The sequence below is a fragment of the Carya illinoinensis genome, chromosome 1, assembly GCF_018687715.1.
Source record: "Carya illinoinensis cultivar Pawnee chromosome 1, C.illinoinensisPawnee_v1, whole genome shotgun sequence".
NCBI classification, from domain to species: Eukaryota; Viridiplantae; Streptophyta; class Magnoliopsida; order Fagales; family Juglandaceae; genus Carya; species Carya illinoinensis.
The window spans coordinates 51325621-51342767 of NC_056752.1; the positions used below are offsets into that span (position 1 = coordinate 51325621).

Below are 17147 nucleotides of genomic sequence, written 5' to 3' on the forward strand. Positions count from 1 at the left end.
CGAAATTCACCTCGATGGAGCTGTCGCGGAAGACAACACCCAGGTGAGCAGGAGCCACTTCGGGCTGGACTTCGTACAGAAGCTGAAGGAAGGTTGTGATGTGATTAGAATGCCCTCGAAGTCAGATTGATCAAGATATTGGGCCGTAATCCACTACGATTGTTGTAAGAAGAGCCAAGGGGCCTAGCCCATCAGCCCATTATTGCAATCATTAATTTTAATTGACGACATAAAAGAATACCTAATAATTCATCATGTTTCAGTGCATTCCACATTCGTTGCCTAACAAAAACATTCACTCAATAAAAATGTTAGAAACTACGTTACTATCTCATCATTAGTTAATAATCATTAGATAAATAGGTTTACAAACATAAGATATTATTAAACATTAATAAGTGAGATAATCCTAGAATAGTAGTAAAGTTGCCTTTAACATTACCCTTCAATCAATCCTGTTCACGAACTTCCGACAAGCTCTGTTGGGTGAGATTCATAATGTCCCGTCATATTAGCAGGCTCATGAATTTTCACATAATATTGTCAGATTATGGGTGGGTTGGCTGTTCTCTATTAAATAAACATCATTCCACGGGACGACAAGGGCTTTCCTCGTGTCATCATTGAGGCATCTGCTGCAAAATACCATAGAGGAATGCCAAATGGCATGTGAACGTATTAATTATAACTAGCAGAAGACAGGAGTTGATCACTGAAAAACAAGGAAGGTAGTTCAAACAAGAACCATTCAATTTATTGTCAAATTACAATGCTGTAAATCTTTACAGAAGGATGCCACTCGGCATATGAATCCAACATCTTGTCCATAGCTTGCTTATGGGGGAAAAAAGAATTATATCTATAATATACCATGAAAGAGAACGTGAACCTTAATCAAAGCAAAAACTCCAACCCTCAAATCCAGCAAACATTACCAAAGACACAGACTTGAGTAGTGAATAATCCAGCACGCTGCCACGAGATGCCGCATCACATAATGCTCCAATTAGAATCGAAAAGGGCATAACCCCGTTATTCTTAAAATGACCCTGTACGATTGATTCACTGGCATTCCCCCTCCAAATGAAATCAGTAACCACAAGTAGATTCGAAAACGTTATGCTCCTTCAAACTCTTCTGGAAATGAGCCAAACGATTTTGTAGTTGCAGGATGCCTGCAGCCTTCTGGGATAGAATAGCATTCAATCTGGAAATATAATCGTCCAGATGATTCCCTGGTTGGTCAGCCTCAACCAGCAGGTCCATCTCCTGCAAAGGCAAGGAAACATGTACAAAAGTTGAATCGACCATAGCATCCTCACAAGGCATGCAAGTAACAAATCAAAGGAACAGTATCTCTGTGCTCAAGAAAACCAAGACAACGGATGCGAACTTGTGAAAAAATCGATATCACCTTGTCAGGCTACCAAAACAAACAGAAGCATACCATAATTTGGTTTTGAGAGTTCCTGAGGAACTCTATCCGATGGTGTGGGCTCTGCCATGCTAAACATGGGCGTGACAATTTTCTTTCATACTGGCCTAGTGCAGATATTCTAAAGTTTTGGCTTAATGATCAATCATGGTACAAATAAAAGTCTTGAAGAATGAATTAACCAAATCACATACCTCTCTAACAATAGTCATAGTCTCCTCTACTTGTTTTCGGTGAGCATTTACAAGATCTTCCTCCTCCTGAAGACAAACAGCACAAGCTCTAGCTGTCAGTAAGGTTGGTTTATCTAAATATTCAATGAAAAACGTTAATTTTACTGTGTTTACCTGTAAGAGGGCAGACAGATAATCATCTGAATGAGAGTTCTTGGATTCAAATTTTGGCAGGTCCTTCCATTTAGTCTGACCATTCGGTTTCCTTATTCTGTCCTCTGAAGTAGAGAGATTGTACGACTCTATCTTCCAATTCTTCTTCCAAAATGGGTTTCCTACCTGATAGGGCTCTTCAGATGCATCAAAATCATCCCTTTCAGTCTGTTCAGGTGATGAATCAAATGCATCCTCCTCAAAGTTGGATGCAGGAACTGAAGACAAGGGCACAGTAGTTGATTCCTTAAGGTTGAATGTTGATGATAATATATCCTTCTTAGGATTGGTTCCCTTCGAAAGACTCTTCACTCTGGAATGTAATATATGATTTATATTAGCATACTTGTCGGAAGTGGGTGGGGGTTGCTTAGAAATGAGTATTAAGATTTACTCTGATCAAAATATGCAATTTCACCTGTCAGCATATCTTAATGTATTTAGAGTATGTTCACATGACCCGGAGCTTGGTGATATGCATGATATCATAACGGTGCGTGAGTCACCAACAAATGAATCCCTCAGTACTTCTGTCAATTTGCTGCCTCTGAAAGGAATATGACCCTGGTCATTGTCAAGAGCCCTAATGCATTCCTTTAATGCAAGTAAGCTCTTATTGATCTCAGCACCTTCCAATCTGCATTGTATATTTTGAAACGGCTCATTAACAAACAAATCAAGAATAGATACAACAAGCATATTCCACCACGCATCACTTAAATGGATTCATATCATTGAGCAAACATAAGATAAATTCAAGCAAAAGCCGTGGATTGGATGTGATCTTTAGCCACTATAATTTTTAAGTATTGAAACCCCTTTTTTTATCGGCAAGTTTTGAAACCACCTTTGGCACTCCCCCATGTCAATATAAACAATCAGAATGCACTAAATAATGGCCTATGGTAGAATGGCATAAACATTAAGACAATTGGAAGTTTCTGCATTACAGAATTTAAACTAGATTTGTCAAATTATATTTTGGCACTGAATTATTTCATTTCAATGCAAATGTTCTACCCATTTATTTATAAAATCCTTGTAAGTGTAGCGATCCCATGACTAGGATAATGAAAAGGTGCAAGTGGCAGGTGTCCTACATTTTACATACCAAATAGTGACGCAATGAGCTCTGTACAAATCATATCAAGAAATATTATCAAACCATACCTTTGCTTTATTCTAGCATTGAAAGCAAACCATACCTTGTCTGTTTGTCATTATCCGTAGTGTCTGCACCACGTTCACTTCCAGCAAGATCTATAAAGGAGAGCTTTCCAACAACACGAGGTGGCTTTGACTCACTGCCATCAACTGACCTCTTGATAGCAAGCTGAAGTATGGCATGTGAACGGGAGGATTCCTCATTTGCACCGGTTGTTCCAGTTATTCTTGTGGAACTTCCTTTCTCAATGAGCTCCTTAATTGTTTCCACATCTGATACTTTGTACTCTTGCAAGCCAACAATGCAAACTTTCTGCTTCCCATCCTCTCTCATGCAAAGTTTTCTACAAAATGAAAGCTTTTATATTTGTCGCAACCTTTGAGATTGCAGCTAATAACCCAATGAGGAAGGCTATAGAAACTTACTTCCTATCATTGAGGAGATCATATAGTTTTCCTCCATATATCTCAAAGAAGCTCACAAACAACTGAAAGCCTTGATTCCGGTAAGTATGATGCATCAACCTCAAGATATCACGTGATGCTTTGAGGGGTAAAGGCTTCATTGTATAAGTTTTTCCACTCCCTGAAAAAGCAAAGAAACAAGTAGAAGTTTATTTATGGGACTTTTGGACACAGAGATGGGATATGAAATTCTCATAATTTCATTCCCAATTATCACTCAAACACAAAACACTTTTCAATTTCAAATCTTCAACTTTTTCATCTGATCATTACCTAATCATTATACAAACACAAAAACCAATACAACTTTTATAAATTTCAAAACAAAACACAAAATCAATACAACTTTTTCAAACTTCAAAACAAACATTATATTAAAAAATTATATTCGAACATTTTTTTAACTTTATAATATTTTTATTCAATTTTTTCTCTCCCCTTTCCCAAAACCCAATAAAATACCTTAAGTCAAACCATTTCACAACTATTCATAGAATTTTGAGATATTCCAAGTGTCCAAACAAGCCCTTAGAGCAGCTTTGACTATTAAAGATCATCATGATTATTATGGTTCAACTGTTCAAGCCAACACAAAGGCAAGACATCAACATTTTATTGGCATGAGCAAGCTGATAGTGACTCACCAATCACCGTATACTGAAACCAAAACACATTCAGAAGTATATATTACGTGACAAAGATAAGTGGTCTATGTTTTGAATGATGTTGATAATTGCCAGGCTACAAAGATGATCTTGTATTAGAAGTTGGTGAATCATGGAAGATACAAGCAAACCATGTACATCCTCATGAAAAACTTAAATAACAAAGTGAAAATAATTCCAAAACAAATTCAGGATTAAGTGACCATACTATATCAGAGTAAATTTAGTAATTAAATAAGCATGGAACAATTCTGACTCTGAGTTTTCCAAAAGGTCTGTAACAGGATCTAGTGAGGTTTGGGAGGCAGTTATTCACCTGTTTGCCCATATGCAAAGCAAGTAGCTTTTGTGCGTTGAAAAATTATGGGAACTATGGGCTCTACCGTCTCACGATACACCTAGAAAGGAAAAAGAAAATTGAAGATTAAATAATCTGAAGCCAAGTTTGGATGTATTTCTTCTGCAAACTCAATTGCATAATTTGTACATGTTCTATACTTATTTTACATTCTATTCATTTTGTTTGTAATAGACTCACCTCATCGTTTGAGACCTCCTCATTCAGCACTGCATCAAAAACAAATTCATGCTTCTCCACATATTCTGTGAGGTCAACCTACAGAACATTCAGATGATTCTAAGAACATACCACATCAAAATAAAAAGTTGTAGTGGCCAACAAGCCTCAACTTGTATGGCACTTTCCTCCCATTCCTAGTGATGATGGGTCTCTTGTTAGAAATTTGATGCCCCACACAAATTGCTCACAAAAAATCTCCCAGCCGAAAAAAGAAGTTACTATCAAATGTATCAATAGCTTGGCATTTACCACTTACAAACCCAAGCATATTCTTTTACTTCAAATCTAATTTGTTAATTATATTGTGTACATGTATGGCACAATTTCGTAAGAAGGCCCGAATGTGGGAAGCATTTTTTTAATCTCTGTTCTTGTGTGTTTTGTTCAGTATTCTGTAATTTTTTATCAAAAAAAAACTAGATCGGAATGGTGGTATATATATATATATATTTATAAATAAACAATTTTATTGATCAAAGAATAGCAACACCTGAATTACAACCCTGATGCCCCACCTAGGTGGGCACATTAGAGGCAAGAAAATCTCAAAAGATCGGAATGATGGTATATATTGGATGTGACCCATAGTGACTTACCTTAAGCTTCGTCTCATAAACTGTAAGGGAATTAGAATGTGTCTCTATAATATCTTCCTCATTCTTTGCTAATTCTTTCTTATTAAGTGGTCTCTTGCGCACCTGTATTGAGAACATTGGAAGAAACTGTTAGAATAAGAGTAAGATAATGAATCCATGTCAGTCAAAAAGGTCAGATCCTGAAAGGAAAGAATAATTCCTCGTGCAAAGCAAGTCACCTCGATAATGTGATACAGTCAAAAGCGTAGTGTCTGATTGTTTGGGCATTGCATTTCACTAGGATAGACAACGGAATTCAACCCCAGCAATTAAAAAAAAAAATAGCATTGGAGGTGAAGTGAAAGGATCAGAAAGAACAAAGAACATACCACAACTTTAATCTTTGCTATAGAACTGGATTTCTCTTTTTCTGTTGTGAAGCTCTTCATGAGGTTGTTTTCTGGCAGACCACGAGCTCTGCCAGTTTGTTTGTTGTTTAAAATGTAGGGATCAGCATCATCAAAGCTTCTGCCACGAATATGATGATACATAGAAACACCATCATACAGACCAGAGACCGGCATCTACCCACAAGACAGATAACAACATCATTAGAGCTTTTCGTATGAGCAAAATAATGGTGAAAAGCAGAGCTAAGCATACAGAGCTATTTCAGTTACTATTGTCTTAAAAAAATTAAACTAAAAAAAATAAGAAAAAACTACTCTCTGGCAGATAGACAGGAAAAAAAACAAAAACAAAAACAAAAAACAAAAAAAACAAAAAAAAAAGCCCGACTCAAACACAGATGCGTTTGAAGTTTGTGTTATAAATTAAGTTACTCAGGCTAAGAATGAAACATGTTTCTTATTCTTCATAAACAAAAACCATGAAAAGCATCTATCTGATCAATGCATTGACATATGAATCGTATAACAGGAGCCCCAACGTAAGAAATTAACAAGGTTACAACCAATAGAATTATGGAAATGAAAACGGATTACCACAAAAGTCCATACAGTGACTCCATACAAAGAATCGAAACATGAGTTCATTAAAAGCAAATGGTGCCACTTAATGCCAAATACACATCACCCTATAAAACGCAAGGGCCATTGAAGATGAGGCCTTTGTAATTGTGGAATGGCATCTAAAATTAATTAAGTCATTGTTGAAAATGCCAAGAGGCCCACCTCGGTTAGAAACTCTGTATTGAAAGAATGCAGATCCAAGAGTCCCGGACTGAACTCATTATCTTCACCATTCTTCCTCGACCGAGAGTTACCGGGAGGCGTTGATGGCTCCAAGTAAAACTCATTTCCTCCACTTAATCCACTTTGCCCATTCCTGTACATCATCGACCCCCGCCCTCCTCCTCCTCCTCCACCAACACCGCCACCACCACCATAGAACTCGTGGTCCTGCTTTTAGCACAACAGCACAAATCGAACACAATCATAAGGCTGCGATCTAGGACTACAGCACCAAATCCACACAAAAAAAACACACACACACACACACACACACACACACACACACACACACACACAGAGATAAACATTATCGTCTAACGTGAGATTGAGGAATATTTGTATTGATTTGTAAGGGTTTTCAGAAGATTCAAATTGGGAACCAAAAAGAAAGAAGGGAACCTGAAGATGAGGAATGGAAGAGCTGGAGGAATGGAGGTGCTGAAGACCAGTGGATTGAAGCCAGCGATCATTGGACGAATTATCCAGAAAGTTTCCCGAGTACTGACGTTGGTGATGCACCCCGGCCGCAGCAGATCTCTGCCCCTGCCTCCCCGCCCCGTTCATCTCTCAAAGACCAGATCAAAACTCGGTCGAAATGCTGCCGGCTCGGAACCTCTCTCTTGATTTCCGATTAAGCTTAAACCCAGCAAAACACACTCTATCGCTTTCCCTCTCAGAATTCACTTTCCTCTATATCGTCGTCAAATCTGATTAAAGCACTGAATCGAGAGCTTCACATTCTCTGTCTAAAACACGCACACTCTCTCTCTCTTTGAAAAAAAGCCTTTACCAGAGACTATATCAGAGAATAGAGACCGCAAAGATGCAATCATGCAAGCAAAGCTCCGATAGACAGAGAAGGAAGGGGAAAAAGAAGAAGCCTCACTGAGTGAAATCAAATAATTAATTATCGTGAAGAAAAAAATTAGAAGCTAAAACGTAAACAGAAGAGGTAGCTGTGGTGCTGTTTGGCTTGTGATAAAGAGTCATAGGCTTAGAGCCAATGAGATAGATGAATCATAGAAAGATGGAGAGAGACACAGGAGCTTCAATTTTTGAACTGCTGGAGTGAGTGAGTCACCACCGAGTTGGGAGGACAGGTTAGCACGTGCCAGAGGAAAACGACGTGTAGGTTTTTGTTGGGACCCGTCCCTGCGGCATTTGAAACTTTTTTTGGGGAGGTCGGCACGGCAATCCCCACCGTCCCACATGGTTGGGTGGGGACCACTATAATGTTTATGAAAAATTCAATGTTAAATGGCGTTACGTTGCGCGCTTGGACTTCCCTCAAATTCAAACTTTTAGTCGCTTTTCTTGTTCGAAGGATGATGGCGCCGCGCTTGGTGTTGGGATGGATGAATAGTGACTGATCTTTTTATTTTCAAAAATGCTACTTTGACATCTTATTTTAACACCTCATCTTAAAATTTTTTGTGTTATTTTAAATTTTTTATTTAATAATTAAGTAAATGATTATTAGTGCATTATTTTTTTATATTTTTTAAAAATATTTAAAATTATAAAAAAATTAAAAAAAATGATTGAATAATTTTAGCATAATGGTAACTTGTAGCGGTCAACCGCAAGCAGTAGAATAGCACTGTTTTTTTTATTTTATTTTATTTTTTTATATATTGAGAATGAGAGTCAAATCCATATTCTTCGTTTTGAAGATGTAAGTGTTGTGTTATCGAACCACATGCTCTTGGAACTGTACTTATTATTCTTATCCTTTCAATTCAAGTCTCATTTTAATCATCCCATCCAATTGTAAGGTCTTCAAAACATAGTCATCACGTTTCAAAATAACGTACTCTATTATCTGTTTTTTATTTTATTTATGATAAATAGACTTCATTTATTCATATAAGCAAAATTACAATTATGACTTGATATAATTACAAGCTAATTACTCATAATCAGAATTCTCACAATACATACATTCATTTTATAACTACTATGATCTTAATTTTTATAATTCTTTACAAACAAATCGTTTGAGAGACAACACTCTACTTAAGGTAGAGATTTCATCACATACCCTTGAGAGGAGGAGAGGGCTTCCAAACCCCACTCTTCACAAGAAGAGATAACTTTCACTCTATAAACAAAATGTCTAAGAGACTATACATATATATATTTTATCTAAACCAAAGCAAATAATAATATAAAAAAAAAAAAGATAGGGGTGAAAATGGCTACAACTTAAAAAACTGTAAATTCACATTTGCAGCCTTGTAGGGAAAAATACAAAAACAAATAGACTGTGGTGGCGTGTGAGGAACACGCGCCACCCTAAAAATGTAGTGGATGGTCGAGTTTGAAAAACCTGAGGACCCTAGTCCCAAAAATGCCTTGTGTGACGATAATAGGAGCTCTCCATGTAGCGACGTGTGGAACTCATGCACACTTTGACCCGCGCATATGACTCATGCTCCGTTTTGTTCGATGAAATTTGTTACTCATATGAAGGATCGGCGGATTAGGAATCTTGCAGTTAGGCGTGTGATGGTTGTTGGATTCTATATAACAGCAGATAAGTATTTCGCCACATTTTAGATGAAAAACACAACAAAAAACTAAAATAAAGACCACTACATATTATCTGGTCTAAACATATAGGATGAGGAATGGAGGAGCCAAAACTTCATTCCCCTCTAGCCTAGTTTTTACTAGAGGCGAGACTCTAGAGAAAAAAAGAGAGCTTTTGGGTGAATTCAAAATTTATTTTAACAACTTTCATCAAATTTTCTCTATTATTTGTCAAGAAGTGATACAACCCGTTCAACATTTCATAAAATAAATATACACTAATGTTGCATTTTTATGATGCATTACATATATTTTATAATAAAGATAATATTACAATTTAACTTGTTGCGTTAATTTATAATAAAAATATGTTGTGTAAAAGTAAATATACAAAATAACTTTGAATTCATATGATGCATTAAATATACTTTATAATAAAAGTAATATTATAATCTAATGTACCATATCAAATAATGTCAGTTTGTGAGTTTATTTTTATTAAACTTTTTTGTGACTAAAGTATTTCTCTTATAAATATAATATATTTATCTCTCTTCATAATTAAATTGTCTAGTTCAATAAAACAATTGCAAAAAAGCCTATATTTATGTATTATTGGGATGTAATTAGTCCGGTTTTAAATATTTTTAAGGACATAATTTGTCTGGTGTAATTTATGTTATATCATAATAAAATGTTATATTAAGATTTATAAGATTAATCTTATGTTATATCAAATGTTATATTAATTTTATGTTATATTAAGTGTTATATTAAAATTTCATGTTATATTAATTAGCATTTTAGCATATAATATATATAATATTATAAAAAAGTATATAAAAAAAACCATATAAAAATATTTGATATATAATATAAAAAATTAAAAATAATATATATATGTGTGTGTATTGGTCTGGAAAAATCATAATTGGATTGGTTTTCAACCGGTTTTACTGAATAGGAACCGATACTAAATCGAATCAGTTCATAACCGAATCAAACCCACCGGTCATGCCTGGTTCATCAACACCCGGATTTTTTTACAACCCTACAGACAAACAGTACAAATTTTTAACTGTTGATTGTATTGCTTATATAAACAATACAAAATGTATACTGTCATGAAAAGTTTTGGCTAAAACTTCAACGTAAATGAATCAGTAGTCTTAGGACAAAGTTCACTTCATTGAATTTTATGGAAAGAGCTCCACGGTGTAGGAATCATGATTTGGGGGTGATGTCCTCTTGAGATGAATTATGAGAGAGATTGGACATTATTGAGAGAAAAGACTGGAAATAGGGTGTCCCGCGGGCAACCCCGCTCGCCCGTGCGGGGGTGAGGGATATATATATTTATACATACTTATAAATATATATTAATTGTATATATAAATATAATAATATGTATCAAGTATAGCTTTTATTTAATATATTGGGCAAGTTACAATGTAGCCAAATGTGGCATTTATATAGAAAGCCAAAGCTATACAAGAATCTCATATAAGCATATATGAGATTCTTGTATAGCTTTGGCTTTCTATATAAATGCCACATTTGGCTACATTAATTTACACATACTTTAAACTAACAAATTTTAAAACCATGTTATTAATTTTTAAATTATGGTCATATTTACAAAATTAAATTTACAATTTAGGTTAAAAAATATGTTTTTGGTCACTTTTATACCCATAAATAGTTTATCAGTTCTGCTACGTACCCCCGGGGAATAACCCCGCCGCGGTCCCGGGGCTGACGTGGAAATTAAAATATTAATAAAAAATTAATAATTATTTAAAAAAAAGGGGAAAGTAACGGAGAAAGGTAAACGGGAGGGGGGAAAATTGATTTCAGTACAGAAGCTCAAAACTCGCGCAGAACTGAGGAGGGAAACTCGCGCAGGAGCTCAAAATTGGAAGCTGCAATCTCGCCAATACCAATATCGTTTGTATTTGTTGTCGCTACTATTGAGATGTGCATTAAAATCTGCTTCTTTTTTCACCAAATGTCTGTTTGTTGCACTTATATTATTTATCGATTCACTATGTCGACCGTTTCCTTCGTTGAGTTATGGAGGCTGGGATCAATATCGTTTGCATTAAAGACAGTTTAATCCAAATATCAAATACCAAATAGGAGTAAAACACTGATAACAAATATATTATATCACAAGTGCATACGATGGAGAATATATTATATCAAGTATGTTCCAGGTGTTCATGTAGGCATAAAACACTGATAATGTAACAGCCCGCTATAAATTCAATTGTGAAATTTCTATTAATTTTAGGAACCTCGTGAAAACCCCATAAGTTTTCACGAATCCATTAATCGTATAGGTTTTTGTCTAACTACATAGTTAGTGTTATTATTTATTATGGTATCAGAAGTGTGTTTTTGATTATTGGAGATAGTTAGAAGTGTCAAAATGTATTATGGTTTGTGCCATTAGACTCGGAGGGTTATTTAAAGTCTTATGGCGCAATAACATTTTTTCATATTTTCGGACAAAACGCCTGTTCAAAACTGTAGATATTATTAGATAAAAAGAAATATCTTGAGGTAATTTTCATGAATATTATTGGGTAAAAATATTTTGAGTTGATTTTTATAGATATTATTAGATAAAAATATCTTAAGTTGATTTTTTGTAAATACTATTGGATAGAATATTATGAGATAATCTTTTATAGATATTTTGGGTGGGAGAAAACTACACTCAACTCTCAACTCCAGCCTCATCTCTTCCATATCTCATCCATAAGTATCTCCAGCCACCTCTCCCCACGAAATTATCTTCATTTACACTTTCCCTTAAAAGAATATCAAACACTCTCTCTCGGACAGTTTTTAGGAGGTTTTTTGCACACCCATTTCGAAGCTTTTGTAAGTGTTTTATCATAAAATCTCCTTCATATAAGTTGTTCATTTTTTAGTCTAATTTACATGGATATCTTATTTGCCCCATTTGAAGATCATTTGGTCAGTAAAATATTGTGTAAACTATAGAAAGGTCATTCTAGGAGATAAACTGGAGAATATGTTATAATTTGAAGTTTTTGACCAAGCTAATGGATAGATATTGGTCTGAAATTTTTATGGAGTATTGTTAACATGTATATGTGACTATTGGTTGATGATTTTTGCATGATTAAAGGTTTTGATGAAAGATTTTCTTAAATTTAGAAACTTAGAAACTGGAAGAAGAAAAACAGTTTTTGTTTTGAGAAAATTTAACTCTTTAGTGGTCTAAACCTATTCCAATGACTTTGATAATTTTATTGGAGGATCCTAAGCATATTTTATACATGTTATATTATTATTTTGAAAATATTTGGTGTTAGTTTCAAAGATATGAAATTTTATGCAAAGAGATATTCAAATAAGCCAAAGTGTGGATATTCTTGGCTAAATTTATGTTTTGGTTAATTTATAACCATGTGATCTTGAATTAGAAGCTTATATATGTTTTAGGACATCTTTTTAAACCATGTGATGGTTTGGTTTGAAGATCATATATTTATAAGTCATAGATCAAGAGATTTATCAAAACTAGTTGAGGAAAAAGTTTCTGTTTTTGGACTAAGTGTAAAACCAAAAACTCCAAATGTTATTTTGTGATTTTGGTAACTTTAGTTTGATGATTTAAAGCATGGTTGATGTTAGGATGATATTATGAATATGTTAGAAGTAAGATTTGATTTTTTGAAATTCTTGGAGATGTTTTGATTTAAGGTCAAAACTTGTGATTCAAGTGCTTGGATCTTTTTACAAAAAAAAGTTTGGTGTTAATTATTAGTTTTTTCTAAATGGATGTTTTAAGTATGGTTTTGAACTTAGGATTGGAAGATATTTGTTGTAAAATTTTGGTTTAAGCATGAGTTTTGAAGTTAGAAGGAATTGCAATAAAAATCAAGGTAAATGGCCTATGGATGTTTCGGCCATAGTGTGTTCTTCATAGTTGTGTTTTGTTTTAAATTTTTCTGAGTTGATATTTAAGTTTAGGACAAAATTTACATGAGGAATGTAAATTTTGGAAACTTTTGGAGTTAGTATGCAAAATCCTTAAGTTATGGGTAAAACGGTCATTTTCCCACATGTAGAGAGTAAAATGAAAATTTTACTTTTTAAGTTAGTATTTTCCATATTTCAAATTATTAGTAATTTAGTTCTAACTTTTAGAATCACTAATTACAGTTCCTCGTGATCGCACTTGAAGTTTTATAAGAAACGCGGAGATCGAGGTAAGTTAGCTTTTAACTTACTAGCAGTCTACTGTGTATGTGTGCTAAGTAAAGGAACTACAGTGTATGTATGTATGTTATCATATATGTCATGCCATGCCAAGTTATCACGTAATTGTCTATTATACAGAATTTATTCTGTCATCAATTTTTATCTGTTACATAATATATTCTGTCATGTATTACTGTACATTACAAGTATGTCATGTTAAATATGTTGTCTATTATATGTTATGCCATGTTACGAAATGTTTCTATCTCAAGTTGGTCGTGTATTTCAAGTTATGTTCAAATCACGTTATGTTACGTCAGGACTCCAGTCCTTTCGTATTCCAGTCACGTTTCATCTTGAATACATTCAGTTTGTGTAGAATACATGGGATCACAACAACTGTGGAGTATGTATTTAACTGCATTGTGATGTGTAGAATACATGAGGCTACAACAACTGTGGAATATGTATTTACACGTAGAATAAATGAGGCCACAACAACTGTGGAGTATGTATTTTTCATGTTAAGTCAAGTTTGTGTAGAATACATGGGGCCACAACAACTGTGGAGTATGTATTTTTCATGTTAATTCAAGTTTCAAAGCAAGTTCATGCTAAGTCAAGTTTCAGATCAAGTTCATGTCAAGTCAAGTTCAGTTCATGTTTCAATTTAAGTTATGTCAATTATGCTATGTTGTACGCCAAGTTATGCTTTAATTACTTATGAATTTGATTATGCATTTATGCTTTTACTGTTATCCATGTATTATTAGCTTGTGTGGAAGTTTTTTTGTTAACTTACTGAGATTTGTAATCAAATCTCACTTTGGTAGTCCCAACTACCATTCCCCCCAAATGGTAGATCTTGTTACAGGACCTGAAGGAGAATCAGGAGCTGATCAACTAGACACAGTTGACTAAGCGACGGTGCGACATAAATGTTAATATAGTAATTAACGTAAATTACTACTTGTACGATTGAGTTGCATCTCTAAGTACTTTTTGGATCATAACCATTTTGGACTAGTGTTGTGATCTTAGTTGTTCAATGGATTTTTAGGTATGAAATATGTTTTAAGCATTTGGGATATTTTCAATTTGGTGCATAGTATTGCTAAAGAAAAAATTTATCCGCTGCGAATATTGCATATTGTTAGATGCATGTTAGGAATATTGCATCTTATATGTCATGAACGGGGGCAGGTAACCTTGTGTTGCATGTCTCGACGCTTCAAATGTCCGTCCGATCCCAAACAGAATTTGGGGGCGTCACAAATAACATCCCTATAATCAGTTATCGGCATCATATATTTGGCAATCCTTGCCACAGATTGAATTTTTCATTGGCAACTAATCCTATCCATGCTCAGTCCACACATACAGAATCTTCATGGGTACTGCTTGAAAAAATTATTTCTTAAACCACTCATATAAATACATTTTAAACAATCTTTAAACCCTTGATGCAAGACGCTATAATTCCCAACATAACAGGTAAGATGGAAAACAGGTCTTGACGGCTAATTATCCTAAATAAAACAAAAAAGGAAAAATATTAACATCAATGAATTTACAAAAACAAATACTTAATAGATCAAGGTAGAGTTGTCATGTTCACCCTTATACTTTGGTCATGGTCCCAATGTCATGTTCCTCGATCAATACCCTCTGAGATAAATCTGAAATGTACAACCATCTAAGAAGTGAAGAAAAAGTCCAGAACTTGGCCGAATACCTAGAAATTAGGATTAATATCCCGGAAGCCCACAACAGCCAAAGCCCTAGATCAACCTTAAGAAATAAGTTTTTTTTTTTTTCCCCGAATACCCACGAATATAGGCCTGTTGCATGAACTCTAACCCTAAGTACAAAAGCTTTACTTGCGTAGAGTAATGGAGAAGACGATGGAGAAGGCGACAATAGAGAAAAAGTCCAGAACTTGTCTGAATACCCAACTATTTTTTCTGGGTACGACCTTTGGATGGAGAAGACGACGATTTCTAGGAATGGAGAAGAAGAAGATGATGGAGAAAACGATTTCTAGGGATGGAGAAGAAAAAGAAGAAGACGAAAAGCGTTTTGGAGAAGAGAATGAGTGGGACGTGAGGATGTGGGGTTTGAAATGAAAACGACTCCGTTTCATTTTTTTGCCACGTCGGATGCGAGGACGCGAGGCGGTTGTATATAGCATTTTTCATAGTTTATGGCCCAATGTCATTGGCAGTTTGGCACTATTGGAGTGAGAGGGGCTGATGAGGGCTCCACCCTCGCCTCCCGGGGGCAGGGTGCGGGGCTAAAACCTCTACCCCACGCATGCCAACCCTTCATGGGTAGGTAGCACCCCATAGTTGAAAAGGAAATTGAATAAAAAAAATTATATTTTCGTTTATTTAGAAGAAAATCAAGAAATGAGAGTACATGACATTTATTCTCATAATTATTTTTACTTTAAAGGAAAAAAATAAATCTCAAAGGGCATCGAGACAAAAAATTAAAAATTAAATCAAATCAAATCAAAGTGCAAAAGATGCCAAAGACACCCAAAATCACAAGTTCACATTTGCAACTTTTTTGTTCCTACTTTCGGGTAGAAATTTTAGCATCAATTAAAAAAAAAGCATATATTATTTTTCGGGGAAAAGGTGACCAAGCAACACATATTACTATTATTACAGATCTGTCCGTTTTCTATTCGTTAGTAGGACCCCTACCATTTGAATTTCAAATTTTAAACTTCTTTTAACTTGTTCTGTTCCTAAGCACAGGTTGTTTGGACTTTGGATACAAGAAACCTCTCCACTCATATAATATTATCTAATTATTATAATTTTTTTAAATTTTAATATAAAATATATTAAACAATTTAAAAATAAAATTTTTAAACTAAAAATAATATTTTAATAATATATTTTTTTCAACTTTTATCTTATCTCGCTTCACTATCTAAACTTCTCCTAAAACTTCCATTGGGATATCAAAAGAGTAATTAATATAAAATAATTTTAGAAGTATATTTTGAGCTCTTTTGTCTTTGATAAATTAACATTGCATTGAAATATTTCAAAAATATCAATAAGGTTGTCTTCGCATTTTATCATAAAATGTCATTTTAATACTTATATAAATACTGATTTTTAAGAATACATCATTGCGTGAGAAGATATGTCGTGCATTCGTATTTAAGGATTACCTCAGTTTTTTATTTATTGCGATATCATTAGTAAATCGATCCGCGAGGAACCCAAAATCATCCATCCTCGTATTTTATTGTTATGATTTTGAAGAGAGGAATTATCTTCACACAAGCTAAAAAAATATAAGGAAAACTATGTTATTTAATGTGGTAGATACGTAGGTGCGCACACACATATATATTAATGATGAGCTTTGCTATACATAAATCCACACACCACACACCATACTTTTTTCTATTTTTTAAATGTTTTTTGAGTTTATTTTTCTTAAACTAATTAAATTATTCTACTAATTATTCATATATCAAACATTTGGTAAAAAAAAAAAAAAAAAAGTTTAAATTTTGTTATTAATGATGGGTTAAGCTCCACCCCTAAGAGTCATTTTAGAAAACCAGCCTACCATTCATTGTAGCATGTCACAGAAAAAACAATAAAATAATAATAATAATAATACTTACATTCCCTTGTCCATTTGTTTCTTTTTTTGAAATTCTGTCACCTGTTATAACTTTTAGCATGCAGAAAGATTATGTTGACATGCAGAAAGGGAAAATCCTGAGAAGTTCTTTTTTCTAGAATCGCTTTCAACATCTGTTATTGTATCTAGTCAATTCTTCATCATAATAAAGTGAACTAACATTGATAATGCAATCACA

The 17147-nt window shown here is 34.2% G+C and overlaps 1 protein-coding gene across 1 annotated transcript; it reads right to left on the minus strand.

Moving 5' to 3' along the window:
* Nucleotides 1–729: 729 nt before the first annotated feature.
* LOC122282491 (kinesin-like protein KIN-13B) lies at nt 730–7598 on the minus strand. The gene is made up of 12 exons (XM_043094442.1): nt 6923–7598; nt 6464–6691; nt 5660–5854; nt 5292–5393; nt 4654–4731; nt 4432–4513; nt 3412–3571; nt 3027–3329; nt 2240–2458; nt 1783–2134; nt 1630–1695; nt 730–1269 (listed from the first exon to the last, which is right to left on the minus strand). The coding sequence occupies exons 1-12, from the start codon at nt 7085–7087 to the stop codon at nt 1090–1092; spliced, it is 2130 nt and encodes a 709-aa protein (XP_042950376.1). The 5' UTR covers nt 7088–7598; the 3' UTR covers nt 730–1089.
* Between the last annotated feature and the right edge of the window lie 9549 nt (nt 7599–17147).